General features: G+C 43.8%; 1 protein-coding gene across 1 annotated transcript in view; it reads right to left on the bottom strand.

Moving 5' to 3' along the window:
* The window catches only part of LOC121853833 (all trans-polyprenyl-diphosphate synthase PDSS1-like), a 49,523-nt gene that overhangs the window by 21,465 nt on the left and 269 nt on the right, over nucleotides 1-27,789 (bottom strand). The window contains exon 2 of the mRNA XM_042348209.1: nucleotides 12,603-12,761. Coding sequence (XP_042204143.1) covers nucleotides 12,603-12,761 — 159 coding nt within the window. The remainder of the gene's footprint in view (nucleotides 1-12,602; nucleotides 12,762-27,789) is intronic.

The following is a 27,789-nucleotide window of genomic DNA, read 5'->3' as shown; positions in this document are numbered from 1 at the left end:
CACTAAGTTAAACACGTAATACATCCACTAATTAATTTGCGTTACACTTCTTGCACTCCATGTACTGATGGTCCACACGAAAATTTCATGAAATATATAATGAACGCCGAATTGTACATTTTAGTTGAATTATTCCTATTATCGGACGTAAAATGGAAGGTGGATCAGTGTTCCTCCCGAGCCGTTAGTGGGTACGTGTGTGTTAGGGAAGCTTTGTAAACAGGGATTTTAACCAAGTGCTACCACCGTTAAGCATGAAAAAAAAAATCGTAAAATTATTTATTTTTAGGTTATCTTGTTACACAACTCATTAACTGTATATCAGTAGACATGTATGTTACAGTGAAGAAATGCAATTTACACAACCAAAGCACATGGTTTGGTTAGCTGACGATCGTAGCGATTACCAACAAGGAACATTAATTTCTTACATGACCAACTTCTAAACATAACTTGCACCACCAATTAAGAACTGCTTATTTTCTTGGAACACCAAACAGTTTATCCACATCACTCTACAATACAAGTCCAGTAGATGCATTCTAAAGTGTAAACCATGGCAGAGATTAAACAAAAATCTTATTGTTTAAACCACCCCTTCGTCTGTCTTGTAATGGTTAACACGTCTGGGTATCACGTGTCATGTAAAAAAAATAATACTCCCAAAACGTAACATGCCCTTACACATAATATACCAGCGGAAAATAACGTAAAATTCAGATTAAATTATTCATAAACATCATCTACACTGGATTACACAAACAAAAACACTGTGAATACGATAGACCTGTTTAATCAATTATATACCAGGAAAGATAAAACATTGCCAACAAATGTTTTTAATTTTAAGTGAAGTGGTAGTGTAGCCAACAAGTCATATAATAATCAGAGGTGTGGATATATATGGAGGGACACAAGAATCTCAGACTCAAGCCGAGTTGCGGAGGAGATAATTGTGATCCAGGAAGTTGTCTCTTGTACATGACACTCACGCCACGTCACACCAGCTCACCCTCCACCCCTTGTTCATCTAATCATTTCACTGAAAATTTGACGTAACTTCTATTAATTGCCATGTAATGTGGTTAATTCTGTTTACCTTATATAAAACCCTGAGAATGTGTGTTATACTAAAAACTATCTCTTCTCGACACACTACTTGTTCTTGTAGCTAAAATATATTTCGGCTTAGCTTTGGCTTCAACTACATAATAGCCCTGTCAGTGCCAAAGCGTCGTTGTCTTTGCCTTAATGATCAAGTAATCCTCCACGACATTCCATCTGCTCTTAGCCACTTCACTATTGGCTGTCCGACTTTAACAGTATCCAGAGTTCCCTAAACAAGATTTCGATGCCAGCAACTTCCAGCGCCGAGACGTGTGGCGTCCCTCCCTCCCCCCGCGAGTCACTGATCTAGAAATGTGAAACAGTTTTCACTGGAAGAATTCTGACGAGCCGCCAGTGAGAGTTCGACAGCGCTGCCTTGCGATGCACGTCCCGCCATGTTCATCTTCATGCTCCAGCTGCTCTCCTTATTCCACACGCTCCCACACCATACATCACGCGCCCTTCACGAAACATACTACACGCCCCCACGCCATACATCTCGCGTCCCTCGCATAACATACCACACGCCCCCACACCGTACGTCACGCGCCCCTTAGATACCGGCGAGCTAACTCATAACGACGGAGAAATGAGCAATAATCTGAATAAATATTTTTTAAGTTTTCACCACCGAAAATTTAAAAATGATACCCGAGGCACCGACTATATACAGAGATAGTGAAGAAAATAGATTAAGCGAGATAGTAGTGACTAGTAACGATGTTAGTAAGCAAATAGACAATTTAAAGCCATAAGTCGCCAGGTCCCGATGAGATATTTGCCAGAGTAAAGTAATGTAAGGAAGAGCTTAGTATGCCCTTGGCAAATTTGTTTAACATGTCCTTAAAATTGGGTGTAGTACCAGAATCCTGGAGGATAGCGAATGTAATACCAATTTTCACTATCCTCTAACTACCGTCCAATCAGCTTAACATCAATTGTAGGCAAATTACTGGAAGCAATAATTTCAAACTCTTCGAAATCACCTGGAGAAGCACAAGTTAATCAATGATTCCCAACATGGCTTCACGAGCGGGCAGTCATGTCTAACTAATCTATTAACATTCTTTTCAGCTGTTTCCGAATCAGTGGACGAGGAGCACGACTATGATGTGGTATATCTTGGCAGAGTCCCCCCACGAAAGACTAATAAGAAAATTGGAGGCTCATGGCATTGGAGGAGATATTCTAAAATGGATTAGTGCGTGGTTAGAGGAAGGGAAACAGCGAGTGAGTATTAATGGCACTAAATCCGATTGGAGTAACGTCACTAGTGGAGTACCCCAAGGCTCAGTACTTGGACCATTAATATTTATTGTATACATAAACGACATAGATATCGGCGTAGACAGCAACGTAAGTAAATTTGCTGATGACACTAAAATAGGGCATGTAATTAAATCTGAAGAGGACTCCGCAAAACTACAGAAAGATCTAAAAAAAATCGAATGGTCTGAAAAATGGCAGATGAAATTCAATGTGGATAAATGTAAAGTACTTAGTCTAGGAGATGTAAACAGAAACCAGATATCAGATGAACAACGATGTTATAGAAAAATCCGAATGTGAGAAAGATTTAGGAGTAATGATCAGTAGGAATCTTAAGCCAAGTAAACAATGTGTATTTGCTCGAAACATGGCTAGTAAAGTACTTAGGTTCATACAAAGGAGTGTTAGTTACATGACTAGCGAGGTCACCCTAAACTATACCTTGCGCTTGTGAGACCTCACTTGGATTACGCAGTTCAATTCTGGTCACCGTATTACAGAATGGATATAGAATCCCCCGGAAAGAATTCAGAGGAGAATGACAAGACTAATCCCGGAAATAAGGAACCCGGAAATAAGGAACCTTGAGTATAGAGACAGGTTAAAGCATCGTGATTTGCACTCCCTCGAGAGACGTAGAGTGAGGGGTGATATGATAGAGGTGTATAAATGAAGTCAGGGCTAAACAAAGGGGACATTACAAAGGTACTCAAACTATCCAACCAGGAACAACTCGTAACAATGGTTTTAAATTAGATCAATTTAGATTTCGGCGCGAAACAGGTAAACATTGGTTTGGAAATAAAGTAGTGGATGAGTGGAACAAGTTACTAAACATGATCATTAACTCAAATACGCTGGATAGCTTCAAACATAGGTTGGACGGATTTATGAGCAATAGGGTGTAAATGGGACTGCCCAGTTTAGGCCAATAGGTCAGCTGCAGTTTCTTCCATTCTTATGTTCTTATAACATACCACACGCCCCCACACCATGCGGCCCTCACGTAACATACCACACGCCCCCTCACCATACATCATGCGCCCCTCACATAACATACCACACGCCCCAACACCATGCGGCCCTCACGTAACATACCACACGCCTACCAGTACCTTACGCGGTTCCACCGATTTGATCTGCACCCGCAAGGTTAAAACCACAACTGCAGTGCAATTTTATACATAATTGAAATAACAACCACAGGGCTTCAACCCACAACTAAATCCGTCCTCAGTTATTTGAGTAACATGTATTCATATGTATAGGTCATATCACTTTTTTATTTATTTATTTATATGATGACTTAACCCCTTGAATACAATGACTTTTCCCTTTGAATATGATGATTTAGCCCCTTAAGAGGTTAAGTCATCGTATTCAAGGGTTAAGTATATAATGATTGCAAGTACACCCACCAAAAAACAGTCTTGTCAGCCCTCTCTACCATCCATGAACCTTGTGAATCCGAAACATTACCCATTGTTGGACCCTCTATGGTGAACTGTGTAAGGTCTCGGATTCACAGGGTTTATAGATGGTAGAGAGGACTGACTGGAATTTTTTTGGTGGGTGTACAACACATTGGGTGAAGCGCAGGTGTTGTTAAACCAGAACTTGGGAAGAGTAAGTAATCTGGGTTTTATGATTTTTCGTTATCAGGAAATAAACATGGGACAGCTTCGTCGTCTATCCTTGGTCAAATTGCCTGAAGTGTTTACCAATGTTGTCTCGGCACATAGGAAGCTGTATATTCACACGGCCTACATACACTGTATAAACCTACATTGTCTAACTCTATATTCATGCTGACCTTTACAAGTGGATAGTTTATACTCATCCTAACCCAATTGTAAACCTGTACGACAATTTTACTGCAGAAATATTATTATTATCCCAAGACAACTGTTATTCTGAGGGCGCAGCGACCCTGAACATTTTCCCTCCGTCCTTAACAATATATTATTAACTTAATCCACCTGGTACACCTTGACACACTCACCATTCTACATTCTCTCCCACTTACCTTCCTCCTTACATGTCACAGCAAGGTCAACAAAGGCATGCGTTTAGGATGAACAAGAGGTTAATACTGACAATTCAACATCATCTCCTCAATGGCCTGAAGCCCAAATAATACTAAGTGGAGCAGGTGCCACCGCAAATCGAAGTGTAAATCGTCCAATGACTTCACAAATCCTGCAACTTTCCCGCCTTGCTTCTCTTTCTATGAAGCTGCGTGCCTCCTTCACTATCAAACAAGTCTCTCGCTAAACAGCTTTTATTCACTACTCGCGCAATAATGATAAAAAAAAAACTTATACTGTGCATGGCTCTCGCTTCTACCTACTTTCATATACTTATTACCTACAATTATTCTTTCATCCAGATGCCACCAATGATAAGAAGTAAAGAACCCACCAAAACAACCAACAATAATACCAACCACAACCAAACAACAATAATAATAAATACCTGGACGTCATCAAACCCCAGAGTGAAATAACCAATAGGAATAATTACAGGAACAAACATGACAATAGTAAAACAACACACAAACGGTACAGTATACAAGAAATCGTAATAACACCGCTAATATGCACCGCTCAAACTTCCCGGTGTGGCGCCAGGCGGATAATGGGCGTTTGGATGGGTGGGTGGGGCAGGTGGGGAAAGTAGAGAGTGGGTCGGTGGGAGGGCAGGTGGGTAGAGAGAGGGTGGATGTGTGGGTAGATGGACTAGTAGTGGGAGGGGAATCGGGTAGGAAATGTTGGTGGGAAACGAGTAGGAGGAAGGGTAAGTTAGGAGGATGTGGGTGGTGGGTGTCGGAGAGAGGGGTGGGTGGTGGTGGGCGTCGGAGAGAGGGGTGGGTGGTGGTGGGGTGGGTGGTGGTGGGCGTCGGAGAGAGTGGGTGGTGGTGGGCGTCGGAGAGGTGGCTGGTGGTGGGCGTCGAGAGAGGGGTGGGTGGACGAGTGAACAAATACGTACAGATTATTCTTAATGGCGTTCGTCTGTGTTCATGGTCCCCCCCCCCTCCTCCAATATCTCGCGTCTTATAAAAATAAATATATCACTATATTCGGCATATTTCCTCATCATTACCTTTGCTTATATAATACTTTGAAGGATTTTTAAGACGGAAGAATAAGAGATTGTTGATAAATGCGGAAGGGGGGAGGAGGGAGAAAGGGGAAGGGAGGACTGGTGGGAAGGCTCTGAGCGGTATATGGGAGGAGTGATGAGATAACTGTATATTTACTGTACAATGACCGCGTGAACACCACCAGTACAGCTGCATCTCCCGTTGCCTCCCAACAACAAACACACGCCGCCTCTCACGCGCCGCTGATCCTTTTCAAGCCCCGAGTGAATTATATAACGAGGATGATAAGGTCAAGTGAAGCGGCACCTAAGAGACAGTGTTTAGTAAATAGTATCTCGTTCAGGCCATGACAGTTGCCAACACCTAAGAAAATTAATTTCTTTTTTCCCAGTGTTGCCATCTGAGGCCCTATAATTCACCACTAAGACTGTGTAAGTACAGGGGAAGCAGTAACAACAGAGAAGCAGTAACAGCAGCACCAACAGTTACCAAGCATTATTTAATAGAGCAACAGGCAGCAAACAGATGGGTAACTGGGGCACAATACAAGAAGGCAGTGAGGTCAAGGTCTGCTTGCTCTTCAGTTATGCAAGTCAGCGGACCACTAGTGTACTCTCGCCCTCACTGTAAACACTAGACTTTAACCCCGTATTTACCTCCTACTGTCTCACACACCTCCCTACTTACTATCCAGACCCAAATTCACTAGAAACTTTAGATCAAAATTATTTCACTAAAAATTTTATTCACTTATAATTGTACAGAACTATATCTTGAGTATTACATTAACACATAAGTAATCTTTATTAGTCATCACGGTGTATGGTCTCAGCTCCTCCAGAATAGAGGTGTATCTCTAAGTAGCTGTACTTAGTGAAGGACACATCACTATTGGTCGTAGCTCCGTGTGCGCTGGTAGGTAGCGGGTGACGTGTGTGTGTGTGTGTGTGTGTGTGTGTGTGTGCGTTCCTGTGTCAACAAGAATTTCAGCTGTATATACAATGATCCGCAAATCAAACAAGTGATGGACAAAGTTACACCGGGGTGTTAACACGTGTGGTGACGGGTAGTTTTGTGTGTGGCGCAAGATGAAAGTGTACAAACGGGGACAGATGGGCGTGCTTGTGAGGAGAGGAGAGGAGAGGAGAGGAGAGAAGAGAAGAGAGAAAAAGAGAAGAGAAGAAAAGAAAAGAGGAGAGAGTAATCATCCCATAGATGAAAGTGGAGCTAATCACTTGCCTCCACACCTTCACCGTAAACAACCTCATTTCAGTCACCCACACATTGAGGGGTCGTCATTCACCTCGAGAGGCCGTCATTCACCTCGAGAGGCCGTCATTCACCTCGAGAGGCCATCAGTCACCTCGGAGGACCGTCATTCACCTCGAGAGGCCGTCATTCACCCCCAGGAACCGCCACTCACCCCCAGGAACCGCCACTCACCCCCAGGAACCGCAGCAACTCACTCACCCCAGGAACCTCACTCACCCCAGGAACAGTCACCCACCCCAGGAACCGTCACTCACCCCCAGGAACCGTCACTCACCCCCAGGAACCGTCACTCACCCCCAGGAACCGTCACTCACCCCCAGGAACCGTCACTCGCACTGTTATTCACATATCCATTCGAGTTTACAGGCCCATGTCCGTTTTCATACTATAAATTACCAAATAAATACAAGCAAGGCTAGTCTAACCTAACCTAACCTAACCTAACCTACCTTACCTAACCTAACCTTACTAACCCAAATTAACCTAATCTAATAAAGCCTCGTGTAGTTCAAGTAAGTCTAGGATTACTCAACCTAATAATTTAATCTCACAGTCCATGTCACGTCTTCAGAATTATTAAGTAATTTTTACAAGGAACATCAATGAAATTATCATTAGTCATGTCTCTCTCTCTCTCTCTCTCTCTCTCTTGTTGGCGGCTGCGATAGGTGGTTGTATCCAACCATTAAAGCCTCCGCCTAGCGTCCCTACTGTACAGTACATGCACCAGCTTTCATTCAGCCGCCTCCCCCCACCACTCATTTGACCCCTCACATTTTCCCCGCCAGGTGCATGGTGGACGCCCACACAGTGACACAGGTAAATACAGAGAACCAATAACTGTACACTTTTCTGCGCCACCCACAGTTCCTGGTTCCCTAGCTATTAAACAGCTAAGATTAGGAGGTGTTAGCTGCTCAACCCATCAACATACACTTATGTAAAGGTGTGGGGAAATTTCTTTACACAATTGTGGGACTCCAATAAGGTAAGGACAATTCTCGCCCCATAAATGACGTGTTGCAAATTTCTTAATAGTTCTTAAGTTACTGGAGGAGCAGTACCTGGGGAAAGCACGGTATACCATCACATTTGGCCTAAGGTCAAGACTTGCTTTACGAAAGTGCTGGTTTATTTTATTCCGAGTACTGCTTATGGTTAAGCAACTAAGGCCCTTGAGGAGGGAGGGGAGGTTGAAGTTGCGTAGAGAGGTGAAAGTGAGCCCCATAGGCATAACAGCTTTGGTACTCAAGGAGACAGCTTGACCGACACTGCCCGCTACCGCTTTCACATCCCCAATTTGTAATGTTAGGCAACTGTTTATTGTACAGTTGACTACAAATGGGAAAAAACAAATGTTTCCTCTAAAGAAAAATCTTTACCTCTGAGCATTTTACTCACTGAATGGTTCTTGTTTACCTGGCTAACAATAGCTATGGTCTAAGTTCAAATGAATCTCAAATATAAGCCAAGAAAAATTTTTGGTTTTAAGCGTGTACCCCCTCTTCCACTTCTGTGGATAGTGCAGGCGGTTGTGCGCCCCACCCGGGGTACACTCACATTTGTCGATCGTTATATCTATTTGTCAAACCCCCGCGACCGCGTGTGTTTAATGCGTGTGTCAGCCACACCGAGATGTGGTGGGGTGAACGGGATCCTTGAGAAACACCAGTACCTCTTTTACACCTCCGATAAATCTATGTTTTAGAAGTACGTCAAATGAGGGGGGGACACTGGTTGAAATTATACCCATATAGCACCCAGTTTCAAGTTAATCGCGTCCCTCCTCAGTGTCGCACAACTCGCAACAGGTTATGTTGTGCTCAAATAGGTTTTATCTATATCAATAGACCAAACAATCTTGTTACGGGAACCTAACCTTAGACATTAGGTAAACACCTTTTATCAATCTTTTACTAATTGTGATCAAATTCAGGTTTTGTGAGCCATGAGCAGATGAGAGTTTTCGTCTTATTAAGGTTAATAAATTAAATCTAAGAGCTAAATCCGACAACAACACTAACAGCAGCAAAAAAAAAATATACAAAAATTTCGACAAAACGAGTACCTTCGAAAGAGATGGGAAACAAATACGTGATTTCATCAATTTGTAGTGCGCCCTCTACAGGTTCATGTGAGTCTACTTGCATCAATCTAGTTCCCCCCGGCACTGGGTCAAAGACAAGAATTCCAGTTATAAAGGTGTGGACCAAATTTCTAAGGTGTTGGGGTAGCAGATGCCTTGCATAACGGGTGCAGGTGAGGTGATAACAGGTCAGTAACAGCCACAACTCAATTCTACGGACTTTCTCTTGTATATTTCACTACCAACATACCAAAACTCTTCAAATACACAAACTAACAACCACAAGTAACACGTGACCTCAGCCAACAAGGAACTAGATTTTTTTTCTGTTAGAGTTACATTATGAGACAGATTATTGGCCGCGCTGGATCACCTATCGGCACACAGAGAGATGCTAACCTAACCCGTCCATGTAAACTTCTTCACGTGATAAATACAATGAATTCGGTGAAGGCAGAAGTAGTTATGGCCACCACTTCAACAACCTGTCCTACACATACACCCACTACTACTACAACCACCTGCCGTGACACACACACACACACACACACACACAAGGGTGCCGTGATACACACACACACACAAGGGTGCCGTGATATATAAACACACACACACACACACTAGGGTGCCGTGATACACACACACACACTAGGGTGCCGTGATACACACACACACACTAGGGTGCCGTGACAGAGGCAGAGGTGTAACCTCTTGTTAAACACACTCATCACACCTGCAGTACCATACGTCAGCCCGCGAGAGAAACCGACAACTCCACTTTCCCCATTTCTTGTGTTCCATTTCATCCATCGCGTTGTTATTTTACAGTGCTAAAAAGGGTCTCTGCTTGTCAATTGTGTTGAATGGCCATCCCAAGTGGCATTACGGAGTGAAACCTGAAGAAAGTTTTTTACTTGTAATGTTAAGACAAGGAAACTGGAGCACTGACGACGAGCATTTCCCAGAGGGAAGACAGCAGAGTCATGACTTGTGAGTCGCCCAGTCACTATCAGCCAGGCCGCCACGCCACCAGTCACTATCATCTATGGTATGATGCAAGTACATCCCTCACACAGCCATATACTGTAGCTGTTAGTCGGTTATAATGCAAACACTCGCATGCTTGCGAGTGACAAATTTAATGTGGTTGGTTATAATAATTTACAAAATAGCGTACAGTATGTCTCACCATCATACATATGCAGTATATCAAGCTGCATATGTATGATGGTGGTCAGACCCTAATAAAACTGCCCCCACCAACAACAATCACCACTCCTCCAGGACAATTCAATTCAATTTGGTTATACAAATGCATAATAAAATAATTATAATGGAAGACGATAAACAACTGTTGTCATAAATACCTGAGTATTTACTCCCCAAATATTTGATGAATCAGGCAGACACGAGCCATTATCATCTATTTACGGAGCAATATTGCGTTTTCTCTTTCTGGAGGGGGTGACCAGCAAGACCACCGGCGCGGAGAAAATTATAAAAGCCAACTGCTAAATATCTCTTATCGCAACTCATGCTACCACACGCCGATTTATTTTGTATGAATAAATAATTTGTTTGTCTCTATCATTAATATTATCGTGATGAAAAAAAAATATATATATTTATTTTCCACTGATTAATTATTATCGATATGTTTCAAGTGGAGAATTTACAGAGGCTACGCGTAACGCCATTAATCAGTTTCTCTCATAATTTTCAATTGTTGATGGACTAGAATAATTACTTAATACCTGTTAGGTGCTTAAAGACCTTAGTTGCTAAAGTGCTGTAATAACATCATAAAGTCAACGCCAAACAGGAGTCTATCATCCATTGTGTGGGAAGATACAGCTTATTATCCGTGAACTGGTAAATTTAAGAGGACTTAAAAAATATACTGGAGGCACTGATACATTCATGTGGTTTAGGATCGGTTCTCGAGGTTATAAGTAAGCACGTTATAGCATACCGCCAACTGTACAAACATCAACTGGTTCTAGCGGCGCAGTACAACAAAAGGACGGTCTGTTCTCTTGGTAAAGAATCAAGGAAAATACTTAAATGGAGGACTCCCGGACTTATATTACATGTACTAGATATTAAATGTTTACTTGTAATTGTTGTTTATATCCATTATTGTATTTAATTGTGCATGTGATGAATTCCCAGCAGATCAAGAACCAGGGACAACCATGCCAGGCAAACACCGAGGGCTCAGAGCTGAAGGGAGCAACCGTTCTTATTAAACTCATTCTTTGGCTCTAAGCTTAAGTTTCTTTTTGACAAAATTCGCATAATCTTTTTACATTTTATCCCGTTATTATGTTGTCTGATGTTACCAGGTGTATATATGTTATAATGTTTCGAACCCAATTTAAATCGCCATAAGTGACAGTATTTGAACAAAAACGTGCTTCCTCGTCAGTTCACACGATAAACCTGCAGTTCACACGATAAACCTGTCACCACTAGCCCCGTCCTATTAAGTAGTGTGCCCTTTATTATTCCTTCCATTACGCCCTTCTAATAACATGATAATTGTTATAAAAAAATAAACCAAAGTGCGGATAGTCAGCCTTTTACTTTACACGCTTTACAAATGACAAGCAGCGAGAAAGTAAATAAAAGAAAGAAGTAATCGTTTAAAATTGAATGAGCTGAATATTTCATCGTGGAAGTCAGATAAGCTTGTGTTGTATGCTTACTCTGTGACAGCCATTAGGTAGATTTCTAGTGAAGCAACTATGTACGACATTGCAAAATAACTAATCGTCATTCAACGGACAATACCCACCAGGATCTGATGAAAGACTTCGGACACGCAATGAAACATCCAATTTGCATAGTTAAAAAGATGGAGAATGTGAATTTGCCATCTTGGGCATTGTATGGGACTAGATTCTGCATCAGTCCAACACCACAAGCAAAACACTACAACTGTCCACAATTGTTCAGCTATATGAAGCCTTCGTAATATTCGTGAAATCCTTTACGGAAAAGGCTAGAAAATTGGTGGAAAATCACGTATGATTTTATTTTATTTTTATGAAAAGGACACTGAAGGAGAAATGGGGTTATCTGGTACAGAAAAATTGCGCATAATGCCTTGTGGTAATTCTGTATTCCTTGTTTACTGAACTTAACCGCAGAAAACAAATACTACAGTACAGTACTTCAACAAAAGTTTGGGCTCTTGTTTGAGCTGAGAACCTGCTGACATTAAACAATCCACATCTGGAATTAAGTTTTGTTAATGAGCTCATTTATTTCTCTGGTTATGTGTCCAAGATTAACGAAGATCTTTCATCATCACAAATATTGTCGAAGAATATTCGAGCCTCCGAAATTATCGAAGTGCTTCCAAGTGCTGAAATAGGACTGTGGATTTACCTGAAATCGCATTTTCAAATTTTTGAAGATATGGTAGGGAGGTGCGGGAGGTCATGAACGATCCTTTATCCCTATACCAGGGAGAGACCCACACCTACCACATATTCGGTTAGTGGCCCATGGCCGGGATTTTGTTTCATTTAAAACCCGGCCGATGCCTAGTAACTCAGCTAGTACTTATCTAACAGTGCATTTAATACAAATATATACAAGATAACAACTGAAGCAAATAATACAACACCAAACGATGCTTACACAGAATGACGTGATTAGAGTGATCAGCAGTTAATGACTAAATTGGTCCAAGGGCCAAAGAAATTCGAAATTTCTTAGTAATTTGGGTTAGATTTGTAGATCTTTGGTAGAACTTACCTTTGTAATATCGGAGAACATGTGCATAAGATCGGCATCAGTGAGGGCGGCGGGGTGGGTGTCGGCGTCCTCCTGGCGGCCGGGCTCCTGCTGGTGCCTCAACCCTTGCCCTGACGTACTCACTTGTCTGCACCCCGCACACCGCCACGCCCGCTCTTTCTGTAAACAAACACAACCTGAATCAGTAATTATGATCAGTATAATATACAAATATACAGTATAGGAGTGCTTATATCTACTAGGTTTATTTATTTTCACACACACACACACACACAAGGATCTTAGATATAATAATTTAAAAACTACCACAGAAAAAATACTAAAGGTATTTGAGAGAGAGAGAGAGAGAGAGAGAGAGAGAGAGAGAGAGGTGAATATACCATGTTACCTGTGTAGCCATTTCATACATGTCATTACTTAAGATAATTAGAGGCGGGAACAATACTGTCGTGCAGATAATAGGCGACAGTTATCAGAGCGTGGCGACTTGTACAAGTTCATCACTAACTGTCGACACTCGTACTACTAAAACCGAAACAAAATATAATAACAAATAACTGAAATAACTAGTATGTAACAACAATAATCTAACCAACACACGATATTTTTTTTTACATCTTAAGATCTAATAAAATTTAACAAAGATTCATATACAGTACAAAGAGTTCCTATAACTTGGGTGCCGTTTAACCCACCGATTCATAACCTACAGTAATTATTATACAACCAACTACGACGAATCCACAACAACCAATCACCAAACAGATTAAATCCTAAGGGGACAAAAGTAATATATTCATTAAATAAACAGTAAAGATACATCTACAAGTAAAGAGGGGAAGGAGTAATAGCATCAGCCATAAAAGGGAAACGCTTATCATAGACCACCGGTGTACAGTACCAACTTTATTTACAGTGATGCGTGCCTGTCGGGAGGCCAAGGAGTGGTGCAGTCTCATTGCTTTCTTAAACTTTACGTTGAATGACACAATTATTGGAACTGAAGATGAGGCGATGATGCTTGTTTATGGCAGGGGAGAGAATATTTGTTTACGATGGTGGTGACGTGGCTATGTTTGTTTACGATGGTGGTGACGTGGCTATGTTTGTTTACGATGGTGGTGACGTGGCTATGTTTGTTTACGATGGTGGTGACGTGGCTATGTTTGTTTACGATGGTGGTGACGTGCCTATGTTTGTTTACGATGGTGGTGACGTGGCTATGTTTGTTTACGATGGTGGTGACGTGCCTATGTTTGTTTACGATGGTGGTGACGTGGCACACCCCATCAAGACTACACACCCCTCCCAGGCCAAGCACCCCATCAAGGCCACACACCCCTCCCAGGCCAAGAACCCCATCAAGGCTACACTCCACCCAGGACAAACCCCCAGGCCTAGAACCCCCATCAAGGCCACACCCCTCCCAGGACACACCCCCCCCCAACAAGAGATACCTGACCTAGCCCGGTTTATCAATAAGGATAAGAGTTTGAACCATACACCGAGGTTAACATTATACTCCCATCAGTTCACAGTGGACTATTCGTCATAGAAACAGGTACAGTATCATAGCTGGGGAGTCCGGTTATATTTATAGTTCAACTTTGCTAATTTGGATCATATTATTTTTTCACGAATGACTAAATATAATTTTTTGGGGGGTGGACTAACTGCTTTCATATTATATAAACGAGAAGACGAAACTCAATCGCATAATATTATCGTCAGAAGATAATATCAAGGCTAAATCTTGCTTCCAGGGATATACCATTGCTCTTGATGTGTTTTGAAGAAAAAACAGTATGAGTAGAAGTAATCCATTTTGCCAAATTCTAAAATAGATATGCTAGGCCTCACCATTTCCTCTAATATGTCATGGAAGTCACACATCTATAACATTCTTAAATCTGCCTCCCGAAAGCTGGGAATGTTGTAGAGATGCCGTAGCTACTTCACTCCTGAGCAGTTGCTTCAAGTTTATAGGGGATTAATTCGTCCTAACTTGGAGTACTGCTCTCATATCTGGGGTGGCTCTTCTTCTGTCCAACTGTTAGATAGGGTGGAATCTTTGGCATTTCGTCATATTAACTCTCCTCCTTTAATCAATAACCAGTCTTCCCTTTCTCTTCACCGCAATGCTGCTTCACTCTCTCTTTTTAACGGGATGTCGGTCACACTAGATTAACCCGTTATAGTACCTCCTTCTTTCCTCACACAGCCAAACTGCGGAATGCTCTGCCTTCTTCTGTTTCCATCCTCTTACAATCTTTCTCACTTCAAAAAGCTGGTTTTCCGGCACCTTCGTGGTGTAGATTAACATAGACTACTCTTTCTCCTTTAACTTTTATTTTTTTATTTAATTTTCGCCCTTCAGGCCCTTACGTGGGTCGATGACCAGTGCCCGGCTGGGCTATATTCCCCATGGGAAAAACAAAACAAAACAAAAACAAAAAAAAAACAAAAAATTTCCAGGATCTGCGGCAGCTGAGTGGATACAGCGCTTGGCCCCCGCCCCCGCCCTTAACGAGGGTCGTTGGGTTGCGTTCAAGGCATTCCCAGTTCACCCAGTTGTATGTACAATCAAAGACAAAAGTCGTGTCGCGGTTTTGTCCCAAGATTAAATATAACTCGTGAAACATTATGAGAGCCTCCTACCACAAGGCAGAGCGCACCAAAAGTTTTAGCCCTTCGGCATATGTTTTCACCAAATTTCACGACACGACTTTTGTCTTTCATTGTACACGGATACCTAAATCTACAGATGGGGGGAGTTAAACGACCAATGGGACCTTCTTTCAGTAATTTCAAATCCTTGATATAAAAATTGGTTGTACAAAAGATTATTTTATACTAATAACACCATTCAACGATCTTCGGGATTTGTTTTTATTAACTTTTTCTTAAAACTTTAATCTTCACTACATTTTGTACACCTAATATACAAGACCAACAAAAACGTATCGTAATGCCTTTTTTTTATTGTTGAATGTGATATATTATTCTATGTTACCATACATTAGTTTTCTTAAGGTATTATTGTTCTGTACACCAGTACTTATCTGAATATACTTGAAGCCCAATTCAATGTTTTGTTTTCCTGAATTTAAATATATTGTATAATAACACTTTGTGGTGGCTGTGGCCAATTGTTGATTTCTTGTTTGTACTGTGGCCGATTACCGTATAAAGGTTGAGGACCCCGCCTTAAGCTGTCCACTCATCACAATTTGAACTCGGATTAGCGACCCAACAACCTCGCACACCTATAATATAAACAATAAGTCAGTCCTCCGGTTTATTTATTACCCAAGATAACTAATCTGCCGTTTTAGTTCGCCGCACGGTAGAAATAGGCCTACAGGAGGAATGTCGAGATATAAAAGGGTCAGTGGCATTCGGTTGAAGCCGCTGTCGTGAGACACAATAATGTCGCTATTTATACAAACCTCATTCATTCTGAGCGTGATAGGAATTAATTGTCAATGTGTATTCTTACTAAAGGGTCGACAAAATATTGAAGACAATACCTAACACCAATTTTTTCTCAGCATTCAGCAACAATAACCAAGAATTTAAAGGAACTGCACACGAGAGATTTATTATGTACAGAGCATGTAATTAGCTCAGGCATGACGGTCGCGAATACCTTGATAAGAAGTTTCTTCAGTCAGTTATAATATTACTTAAGGCAATTATCCCTATTGTCTCACACACTGCAGGAGGTGAAGTTATTTGTATTCATTATGTTTAAAGAACATATTTATACACACCTACAAGGTCAAGTTTAGTCGACCATGTTAACAAGGAATACTGTTATAATAAATACAGAACAAATACATAAATATACATTGATAAGAACTGACATCCTGTAATAATTATGTTCACGTTTTAACTCTTCACCTGTAAGGTTTGTGTCCGTTGTACATCGTCACAGCGTTATAATTCCATTCTACAGTGTCAGTATAAGCACTAGGTCACTTAATCCAAAAAATGCACAAGTTTGAACTCTTGTTAAGAACAATTTACTGTAAGTGTTTGGCAAGGTTGATATCATAAACAAAGAAGGCGGCAGACAAAACTAATGTCAATAACAATGGAGATCCATAACGAGTACTGGAGAAGTGCCCTGCGACCGCCATCATCTCCTGCAAGAGCACTTAGTAAATATGGACACCCAGGGGAACAGGGTGGGGAACAAAACGGGTTGGGTTTCCCTGGCATTCCTCTTCATCCGGAGCGACCGGCGCAAAGACGTTCCAGGTGGCACGCCTTGTCCTCTACAGCAGTCACTCCTAACTTTACCTGTGGCAAACTACCAGTTGTAATATAAATTATGGTCGTCTGCACAAGGATTTCCCAACTATCATCTATAATCTATATGATCACTTGGCGAAATGGTGTTCGTGGAAACTTTCATCCTATGTTCGTAGTTCCAGGAGAAGAACAACGTCTGCGTCCTTGGTTTTTTACACTCCTTAAGTTAACCCATCCCGTCTACTCTTCTCTACCTGACTCTCCCTCCGCTAATTTTATCTGTACTGTGCCCCTCCCCTTCCTACCCACCATTGCCACATTATCTCGTTGCCCTTAAATTATTTTTTAGAGAATCAAGGAATGTTCAAATTTTCTCATTCTTTGTTGTGCTCTACGGTACAATTGTAGTCGAATTTGGGTTATGACCAATTGTATAATACACACATAAGAGAGTGATCTTAGCCAGTTGAATAACGGTCTCTCTTTATTCAGTTCCCTGTAGCAGATAGTTTAAAAGGACAAATGAAAGTGTTAAGTGTTTGGGAAGAATAAAGACTTGGATGATTCTCCTGGGAACAACTTTCTGACTACCATCACGTTACATGGCAGCGTCACAGATACTGAAGGTAATATCTACCCACACTCAAGCCGTCACCATATACGAACAATAATTCTGAATAATGAGCCGTGACAGTACATGTGTATTAGCACGTCTATGTGTATGCAAACTCACGTATGAGTTGTATATTCATTACGGAACAAATTCATTAGTTACGGTACACCAAGAGAAAGTTGGGTTCCTCGTTCACAACATGTTGAGCGTTAATGTTGGCACCAGTGGCCCCAAACACTCGTAAATAATAGATAGTGAGCCAACAAAGAAATAATTTTGAATAAGGAGAACACTGCCTTAGAAAAATGGGATGAAACCGGATACCTAAGGAATTCATCAGCTTAACAGATCATGAGCGGTAAGTTGGGAGAAGTGCGTGTGAGAGAACGTGTGTGAATGGGATGGGGTGGGGTGGAAAGGCCCCGCAAAGAAAGGTCCTGCCTGGGGGCTGGTTCGTCTTCTTAGGGTCGGTCAAGCAGGTCATAACTGCCCTCTGGGGCTGCTTGCCCTTCCCCAATGGGAAGGGCAAGGGAAGCCGTCCTCACCTGGCTTATGCCCAACATCAGGACAGACACCGCCTGAGGCATGTTCAACACTGTCTATGATCACCGTTGTTACTCACTCGTGATCACAGTCTACCGAGTCACTGGTGAATGAACTCATTGTGACTCGTGATCATTTAAATCTGATGAGGACTTCACAAAACTACAGAAATATCTTTTAAAAAATCGAATTGTCTGAAAAATGACAGATGAAATTTAATGTGGACAAATGTAAAGCACTTAGTCTAGGAGATGTAAACAGAGAAACCAGATACCAGATGAACAAAGATGTTATAGAAAAATCCGACTGAGAAAGATTTAGGAGAAATGATAAGTAGGAATCTTAAACCAAGTAAACAATGTGTATTTGCTCGAAACAAGGCTAACAAAGTACTTGGGTTCATACAAAGGAATGTTAATTACAAGACTAGCGAGGTCATCCTAAAACTATATCTTGCGCTGGTGAGATCTCACTTGGATTAAGCAGTTCAATTCTGGTCACCGTACTACAGAATGGATATAGAATACCAAGAAATAATTAAGAGGAGAATAACAAGACTAATCCCGGGCATGAGGAACCTTAGTATAGAGACAGGTTAAAGCATCTTAATTTGCACTCCCTCGAGAGACATAGAGTGAGGGGTGATATGATCGGGGTGTATAAACGTAAGTCAGGGCTAAACAAAGGGGACATTACAAAGGTACTCAAACTATCCAATCAGGAGCGAACTCGTAACAATGGTTTTAAATTAGACAAATTTAGATTTAGGCGCGAAATAGGTAAATATTGGTTTGGAAGTAGAGTAGTGAATGAGTGGAACAAGTTGGGTGTAATCGGGACTGTCCCATATGGGTCAATAGGCCCGCTGCAGTTTCCTCCATTCTTATGTTCTTAGTCTACGGAGTCACTGATGAATGGAATCATTGTGACTCGTGATCAGTCTACCCGAGTCAAAGTTGTAGTTGCTGAGGTGGAAGATGTGACACAATACTGGTGTTGGGTACAGGGAGGTGAACTGTTGAGCAAGGGGACTATCTCGTGTGTGTGTGTTAGAGGGAGGGGGGAGCTGGAAGCGCCCGGCACAGAAGGGTCATGCCTGAGGTTTATCTCGTCCACTTGGGGTCGGTCAAGAAGGTCAAAACTACCCACTGGACCTGCTTGCCCTTCCCTTAGAAGGGACAAGATCAGCCGTCCTAGATGTTAATCGATTTGCGGAGTTGCGAGTTGTCCGGTCGTCTTGGATTATTCCACGACACTGGGCCATACAACTCGTCAACTTCGGGTTTGGTTGTGTTGGCGACAGCTTCTACACCTTAAAACAAAATCACGCCTAAGTAGCCCTAGGGTCGGCCAGCATCGAACACGAGGGGCAACTATTATTTATTATGAGACATGTTTAACACTGTCGATGATTACTGCTGTTACTCATACGCGATCACAGTCTACCGAGTCACTGGTGAGGGCAGTCATTTTTACTCAATCACACACGCCAAGAGTCATACACAAAAATATGCAAGTCAAACTGTGGTTACCGAGGTGGAAGACGTAAGACGATAGGGCTGTTGGGTACAGGTATGTGAACATGTTGAGCAAGGGGACTCTCGTGAGTGTGGGGAGTGAGTGAGTGTAGGGAGTGAGTGAGTGAGTGTAGGGAGTGAATGAGTTAGTGACGTGAGTGAGTGAGTTCTAGGGAAGGAACATATACGTGCTTGAGACAATACAAGCGACCTGAGATGTGGAAAAATATAAGTGTCAGTTCATGGACGTGAGGAAGAGGTGAAAGACGTTTGTGGTGGCAACAATGTAAGGGATCTGAAGGTCATAAGGACTTTGTGTATATTAGGACACCCTTCCCCGTTTTATGTTACTTCTGACTAAAAATAGAAGTACCCTAAACAGAGGTTCAACCAAACCTTTAAAAAACAACAACTTTATGCATTTATGATTTTTTCTTTTTTGTATGTGTACAGTGTTACCATTGCTACTGCTTGGGCATCGTATACGAGAAACGCGATTTTTGGGCATAAAAAAGAAAGTGCTTTCGTAGGGGGATGTTGTGGTTGGCTAAAATAACGGTTGTTCAATAGTGCCAATTTTCGTTCACTGCGTTGCATGTCTTTGGTAAGAGTACTCTGGCTGGCGATATTTCATTACGAGAAGAGGTTGCCCAAGAATGACAAAGAGGTAGGTCTTCCCACTGCTTTCACTTTCCCATCAAGGCCAGTTGGAAGGGGAAGAAAAAATGATTAACGATAAAAAAAAATATTGAGATTGATTAATGTTTAGTGGGTGACCTCTACGAAAGGTACAGGTAGAGGGACGAATACTGGATGACCTCTGGAAGGTACAGGTAAATGGACATAGCCTGGGTGACCTCTAAAAGGTGCAGGTAAAGGTGACCTCAAGAAGGTGCAGGTAAAGGTGATCTCTAGAAGGTGCAGGTAAACGGATGTAGCCGGGGTGACCTCTACGAAAGGTGCAGGTAGGAGGGCGACGTATCCTGGGACAGAAGAAAGCGAAAAAGCAAACTGGTTGTAGGGGAAGGAGCCGATACTATGATAGATGGAAGAATAGTGCGAGGGTCGTATGATAGCTGACAGGAAAGAGGAGTTAATAGGCATTTACCATGTGCCATTTTGACAGTGACTAGTGTCATTAAAACCGTCTAGATTATAGGGGCAGGCGATGGTAGAGGGCCAAGAGAAAGCCAGCCGGGACATAAAACAGTTGCAGCACGTCACCTCACATTACACAGTTTTTGTAAAAGCTAACTTATAACACGTACACAATCCACGTTTAAACTTGCACCATTTCATATTGCTACCAAAAAGCTTTCTACACACACACACACACACACGTAGCAATTTATTCTGTAGTGAGTTCTTACAGTAATATTACACTCTAGTTTCGTGGACGCAAGTAATCTCCTGACAAAGTGGTAAACAGCCACAGTATCTCAAAAAAGTATCTGTCCACACTGTGTGAAGCATTAGGAGACCACGGATGATAGATATTGGGACATGCATTTACTTTGGTATATAGTTTAACAAAAGTAATGTAATGTGTAATTATTTCGGTGTAATTAATATAATGTTCGGTTACCAAATGTAGCAGGATCAGTATGCCACAGAGCCACACGGGACAACACCAGTTGCATGTAGCATTTTGGAAGTCCCATCCTGGCAGATACTTTTTGAGATATTGTACAAGACCCAACCAACCTAACAAGTGTCCATTAATACAGCTAACACTGACCGTCACCTGACAGCCCTCGACCCCTCACCAATGACCACTTCACCCTCACCCATCTTCATTATCACCAACATCCGATCTTATATATTTTCAGGTGATCAGTCATGGACCTCGTTGCTAATCCTCTTTATCGTGCTGGATGGACGTCGTTCCCTTGTGACTTTACACTCGGTATATTTCAGCTGCTGTCCTCTTCGTTCACCTACAATACAGGCAACTTGTTAGGAGATCTTCCAGGGTACCTCATGTGATTACCTGTGGCGGGTGTGTTATGGCTATAGAGCAATGTGTCTCAATTAACAGGTCACGCGTCTTCCATGCCAACGGTCCTCACAACAGCCACTCCTAACTCATCTATTCATTGAAGTCGTGTGAAATATGTCCTAAGAGGGAGGTGAGCGGGGTAGGATGGTTGGTAAGGAGGGTGTTCCCGGCGAGCAGTGGGCCAGACATACATTCGCCGCCAGCCACACACATCCTCCATTCTTAGAACAACTTTCCCCAGCACAGGTATCCCCCCCCCCCACACACACACAACCAAGCAAACAAACACACAACAACACACACACTTGTGTTCTATCTTGCGCGCACACACACACACACACACACACTAAAACACCTTTCTTGCCACAAAACTAAACGGGTTGTGGAGGATGACAAGAGTGAAGAGTAGCACCCGGGGTCGACATCTCGTGCCTCCATTCCTCCTTTTAGCGGATTTTACTGGTTATATCGTACAGTTGCGCAAATGTTGGCCGTTTGGAGACGCGGGTTACTACAGGGAGCGTAGGAACACATTTCCACAACTGTACCCGAGATGTGTAAAGCGATGTCATACTAGCACGAGGGACTTACTCTCTCCAAGCCTCCTCTGTAAAACTAATATGGAACAAACAATTCACAACTAAAGTAGAACACAAGCAATAATGCATAACCAATACACAATATAAAGAATATTGCACAACTGATACAGAACAAACAATCAGGTTTTAATTATTTCCGAATTCTTGAGCGACGACTACAGTACAAGGTTACTGTGGCTTGTGAGATAGAGAAGCTGTGAGTCAACGTCTACTGCAGTGGTACATACAATGTACAGCGTCTACTGCAGTGGTCAAGAGCGAGGCATACAATGTACAGCGTCCACTGCAGTGCGTCATGATTGAGTCAACAATGTACAGCGTCCACTGCAGTGCATCAGAAGTGAGTCAACACGTACGTCAATTTGACAAAAACTGAGTGAACTGTTAGGGGGGGGAGGGAGGGAGATACTCAGAAAGATGCAAAGTCACTATCTGCTGTGAGGAAGTGGGCAGGTCTGTGGCCAACCCCCCCTGACCCACACCCTCCCCTGCCCCATCACTATACTGTACACGAGACCAGTCATACAGTTACTCGTGCGTACACACACACTATACAAAGGACGTCGGGGCCTGGTGGTCAAAAACCGAGTTCTCACTTTTAATGAAGAAATTCGTACTTATCCTCCGCCCCTTCCCTTCCCTCCATACCGCCCTTCTCAGTACCACAGGAGTTAACCAGACTCGCTCACACGGCAACACATTGACGTAATAATTACCCCATTAGTGAAATGTTACCTGGAAACTCTGATAAGGTTTCTTCATTACCACAGAGGGAAGGTCCTCCTACACCCTCGACCACTGAGTTCTTCCACCCACCACAGCTCGTATTTATCACTTCTCCAAGAAAAAAGTAGTCATGTCAACATTAAGTTATTATGAGCTCTATTCCATGATTGGCTCAACTTTTCTTCTTTACACAGAAGTCGACGAGAGTGAACACCATGCACCCACTAACAAAATAATGTTGACGCAGCAAGCAAATATCGGGAGGTGTGAATGTTTCTCATTTTCCGGTTATATACTTTAAAGATGGGACGTTCTGAGAGTGAAATTCAGGAAAATTACATAAAACTGCCGTCTATTTATCCATGCTGTCAATTAAACTGTCAGAAAAAACTTAGTGCTATAATTCCTCCATAAATTGCTCGCTCACTCGTGTGATGACTTTAATACGTGCTATAACAACTTTCCTCTCATTGTTGACTCTTTGTTAGGTTTGTTGTATATATATTACATCTTCATAATTCTTAGTCTCTGGCATGAAAGCAACGTTAACCTCTAAATGTCTCCCTCCCATGTACTGGTCGTTTACGTAACACAAACAACATGGGCGAGAGGTAAACAGACCTAAACATGCATTGTTATATCCCGTACTTTCTAAAAATAAATATTGTTTAAATAATACATCAGGGATATATACGGGGATACTGTTTATCGTTTCTCAATCAAGATTTTTTAATGGTTATTGTTATTAATATTATTATTATTTTATTATTATTATATTTTCACCCCCAGGCCCTCATGTGGGTCAGTGCCCAGTGCCCAGATAGACTAATCCTCGTAAAACCTCCTTGGGTACAATTAGGCAAGCCCCTGGGTAAAATATCAATGAATCCGCAGGGGTGAGTCGTACTCATGGGCCGAACACCCGGAGTTTCAATCACATCTCGTTCGTTGACGGGGGTCGTAGTGTTTACAATCAGACTTTAAAAAAAATTAGTCACGAAAGACACGGCACTTGGCGCTTGAGGGGGAGGCGTGACGGTAAAATAAACTAATTTAAATATTATAAGTTAATTTTATCGCCACACCTCCCTGCTGAGCGCTGCAGTGCGGTGTCCTCCTAGACTAACATTTTTAAAATCTAGTTATAAACACGACAACCTCCGTCAAGGAAAGAGGGCGATTAAAACTACGTGCGCAAGTCATCGTACTCACGAGGCTAAGAAACCTGAACCAATGGACTAATTCATTGTACTCAAGGTGTTGGCACCGTACTGAAGGAGTTACCTTAGACTAAAAACATAGGAAAAAAATACTAATAACCAAATTCCTTGGCAATATTGCTGGGTTATACTCACACAGGACTACCGAATTACCAATTAATCTGTTTCTATTCGTACAAGTTACCACCTTCACTACTACTCCACACGCAGGGACTAATACGCACCTCGTTCAGGTTCCTCCCCACTACCAGAAGCTGGGACAAAACTCTGAGATACTGAAGCAGGGAGACGCGTGCCAGGAGAAATATCTCATTTGACTTACTGAAGAGGCTGTCAGGACACAACCTCGGTAGTTCTCCACTTATCATACAGGTGAAATCTGGCGGACGAGTGTAACGAATATGTTGTGAGGGTAGAGATGGTGGTGGTAACAGTAGTGGAGGTGGTGGTAACAGTAGTGTGGAGGTGGTGGTGGTGGTGGTGGTAACAGTAGTGTGGAGGTGGTGCTGTAGGTAAGAGTAGTGTGGAGGTAGTGGAGGAGGCAGTAGTGGGGAGTGAGGAAGGTGGTGGAGGAGGCAGCAGTGTGGAGTGGGGAAGGTGGTGGAGGAGGCAGCAGTGTGGAGTGGGGAAGGTGGTGGAGGAAGCAGCAGTGTGGAGTGGGGAGATGGAAGAGGCAGGTAGTGTGGAGTGGGGAAGGTGGTGGGGGAAGGTGGTGGAGGCAGGTGGAGTGGGGAAGGTGGAGGAGGCAGCAGGTGGGGAGGTGGGGAGTGGGTGGAAGAGGCAGTGGTGTAAAGTGGGGAGGCAGGTGGTGGAGGTGGTGGAGGAGGCAGCAGTGTGGAATGGGGGAGGTGTGGAGGAGGCAGTAGTGTGGATTAGGGGAAGGTGGTGGAGGCAGTGGGTGTGGGTGGGAAGGTGGTGGAGGAGGCAGTAGTGGGAGGTGGAAGAGGAGGTGGAAGGGTGGAGTGGGGTGTGGAGGGGCAGAGTGGAGAAGGTGGTGGAGGAGGCAGCAGTGTGGGTGGGGAAGGTGGTGGAGGAGGCAGCAGCGGTGTGGAGTGGGGAAGGTGGTGGAGGCAGTGGTGGTGGAGGAGGGGGAGTGTGGGTGGGGAGGTGGTGGGGGTGGGGTGGAGGGGGAGCAGTGTGGAGGGGAAGGTGGTGGAGGAGGCAGCAGTGTGGGAGGGGGAAGGTGGTGAAGGTGGTGGGAGCAGTGGTGTGGAGTGGGGAGGTGGTGGAGGCAGTGAGGGTGGGTGGGGAGGGTGGTGGGAGGCAGTGGTGTGTGGAGTGGGGGAGGGTGGTGGAGGAGGCAGTGGTGGGAGTGGGGAGAGGAGGAGTGGTGTGGAGTGGTGGAGGTGGTGGAGGCAGTGGTGTGGGAGGGGGAAGGTGGTGGAGGCAGTAGTGTGGAGTGGGGAAGGTGGTGGAGTGGGGGAGGCAGAGGGTGTGGAGGGGGGGGGAAGGTGGGGGCAGTGTGTGGTGGGGGGGTGGCAGGAGAATGGGAAGGTGGAGGGAGGCAGCAGGTGTAGGCAGTAGTGTGAAGGGGGAAGGTGGTGGAGGCAGTGGTGTGGTTGTGTGGGGAAGGTGGTGGAGGCAGTGGTGTGGAGGGGAAGGTGGTGGAGGCAGTGGTGTGGTGGGGAAGGTGGTGGAGGGAGTGGTGGGAGTGGGGGAGAGAGGTGGTGGAGGCAGTGGTGTGGGTGTGTGGAGTGGAGTGGGGAAGGTGGTGGGAGGCATGTGGTGTGGGTGGGGGAAGGTGTGGAGGAGGCTGTGGGGTGGGTGGGGGGAGGAGGCAGTAGTGTGGAGTGGGGAAGGTGGTGGAAGAGGCAGCAGTGTGGAGTGGGGAAGGTGTGGAGGAGGCTGTGGAGTGGGGAGGAGGCAGTAGTGTGGAGTGAGGAGGTGGAGGAGGCAGGAGTGGGGAAGGTGATGGAGGAGGCAGGAGTAAGGAGGAGTGAGGTAGGAGTGGCGGCACTAACAGTACTAACGGTACCTCGTGTGTGTCAGTAGTCATCATCGTTGCTCACCCCAAGCCCGGCACCACACACACACACACTTAACTTACACCATATATCTCATATCGTCTTTCCCACCGCTGCCACACACACTCACACACGCGCCAACGCACACACGTCTCGTCTCTACCACTTCCAACATAATAATGAACTTCAATGTAAATTCAGTCATCAACACCACCATCTACAGTTTCAGAGCAATTAGAATTTTTAGTTTTTTTTAATTAATTCACAATGAGAATTCAGAGTGCAATCCTTTATGAATAAACTCAGTCCCTGGTCCTTCAAGGCTACGCCACTGTAGTCCATGTTGCTGAGACTTCAACGCTGGGCTAAATACCGATCTTAGGTATGGCTGCCTCAGCGAGCATTGAAGGCGGCCTAAGGGGTGAAGGCGTGGAAAGATGACAGAGATGGGAGAGGAGAAAGTGATGCTAACTACTAAAACGTGTCTAAGAAGGAATATTAGCATTAGTGAAGGAGAAGTGTGTGTGTGTGTGTGTGTGTGTGTGTGTGTGTGTGTTGTTAACCTTGGCGAATCACCTAAACAAACCATCCAATTTAGCATCGGGGGAACTGTAAGTGATATTCCCCCATAGTACACGACCATGTGAGCTCAGGTGACCATCCGCGACGGAACATCTGCTAACACAACCAAGTAATGAGGAATCCCAGTAATGTATTAACGGAATGCTGTTTACTTTCTCAGTCATCTTGGTGAGAGCACGTGGCCGGAGCGTGACGACCAGGGGGTGGGTGACTTCCCTGGTTCCCACGGTAAACTCTCAGCTCCCATGGTAACCTCCACCATAGGTTAGGTACTCCTCAGGGCCTTCCAAGTCCTGTTGCTTTCTTTTGTACTAGACTTAGTGCTCGTGGCCATAGTACTCCCATAGTACTCGCTAACTCTTTACCCCTAACCTTACACACCTGGTTCCTACCTGCCTTACACACCTGTCCCTACCTGCCTTACGCACCTGGTCCCTACCTGCCTTACGCACCTGGTCCCTACCTGCCTTACGCACCTGGTCCCTACCTGCCTTACGCACCTGGTCCCTACCTGCCTTACGCACCTGGTCCCTACCTGCCTTACGCACCTGGTCCCTACCTGCCTTACGCACCTGGTCCACCTGCCCCTTTACACCTGGTCCCTGGCCTTACACCCTGGTCCCTACCTGCCTTACGCACCTGGTCCCTACTTACGTTAAAATAAAGCAGCTCTCACCATACTAACACTCCCTTTGCCTCAGTAAAACAAAACTCTTCCTTACTCATTCCGCCTCACAGGACGGTTTTTGAGTCCCTAGTGTACATCCCCCCCCAGGCAGTCAATTGCTTTACCTGGTCGATATACAGTGTGGGTGTGACTGTCTTTCTCCTGCCGGGATCACGGTGCCAGGTCGATTTCTTGTTTCCTGGACCACTTCTTTACAATAATGTACACATACATACATGCACACACATACACGCGCGCGCACAATAAAACCGCCAAGAGAAAGTCCCTGTACACCTACGTATTGACATTTGACAAAACACAAACATACAAACACGTACACAAATCGAACCACACACACACACACACACACACACTCCTTAAATCAGCTACGATTTATTGCAATCACCCCAATACCCAGCCTAATCTGTGAAAGTTTTGTGTTCGACTGGGCTTATGCTGATATTGCAGGAGTCGTAGACCCTCAGCAATTTGGCAATATG

Source organism: Homarus americanus, unplaced genomic scaffold (genome assembly GCF_018991925.1).
Source record: "Homarus americanus isolate GMGI-L3 unplaced genomic scaffold, GMGI_Hamer_2.0 scaffold18703, whole genome shotgun sequence".
NCBI classification, from domain to species: Eukaryota; Metazoa; Arthropoda; class Malacostraca; order Decapoda; family Nephropidae; genus Homarus; species Homarus americanus.
The sequence above is the reverse complement of the archived record's forward strand: the minus strand, read 5'-3'. Positions and strand labels throughout refer to the sequence as shown.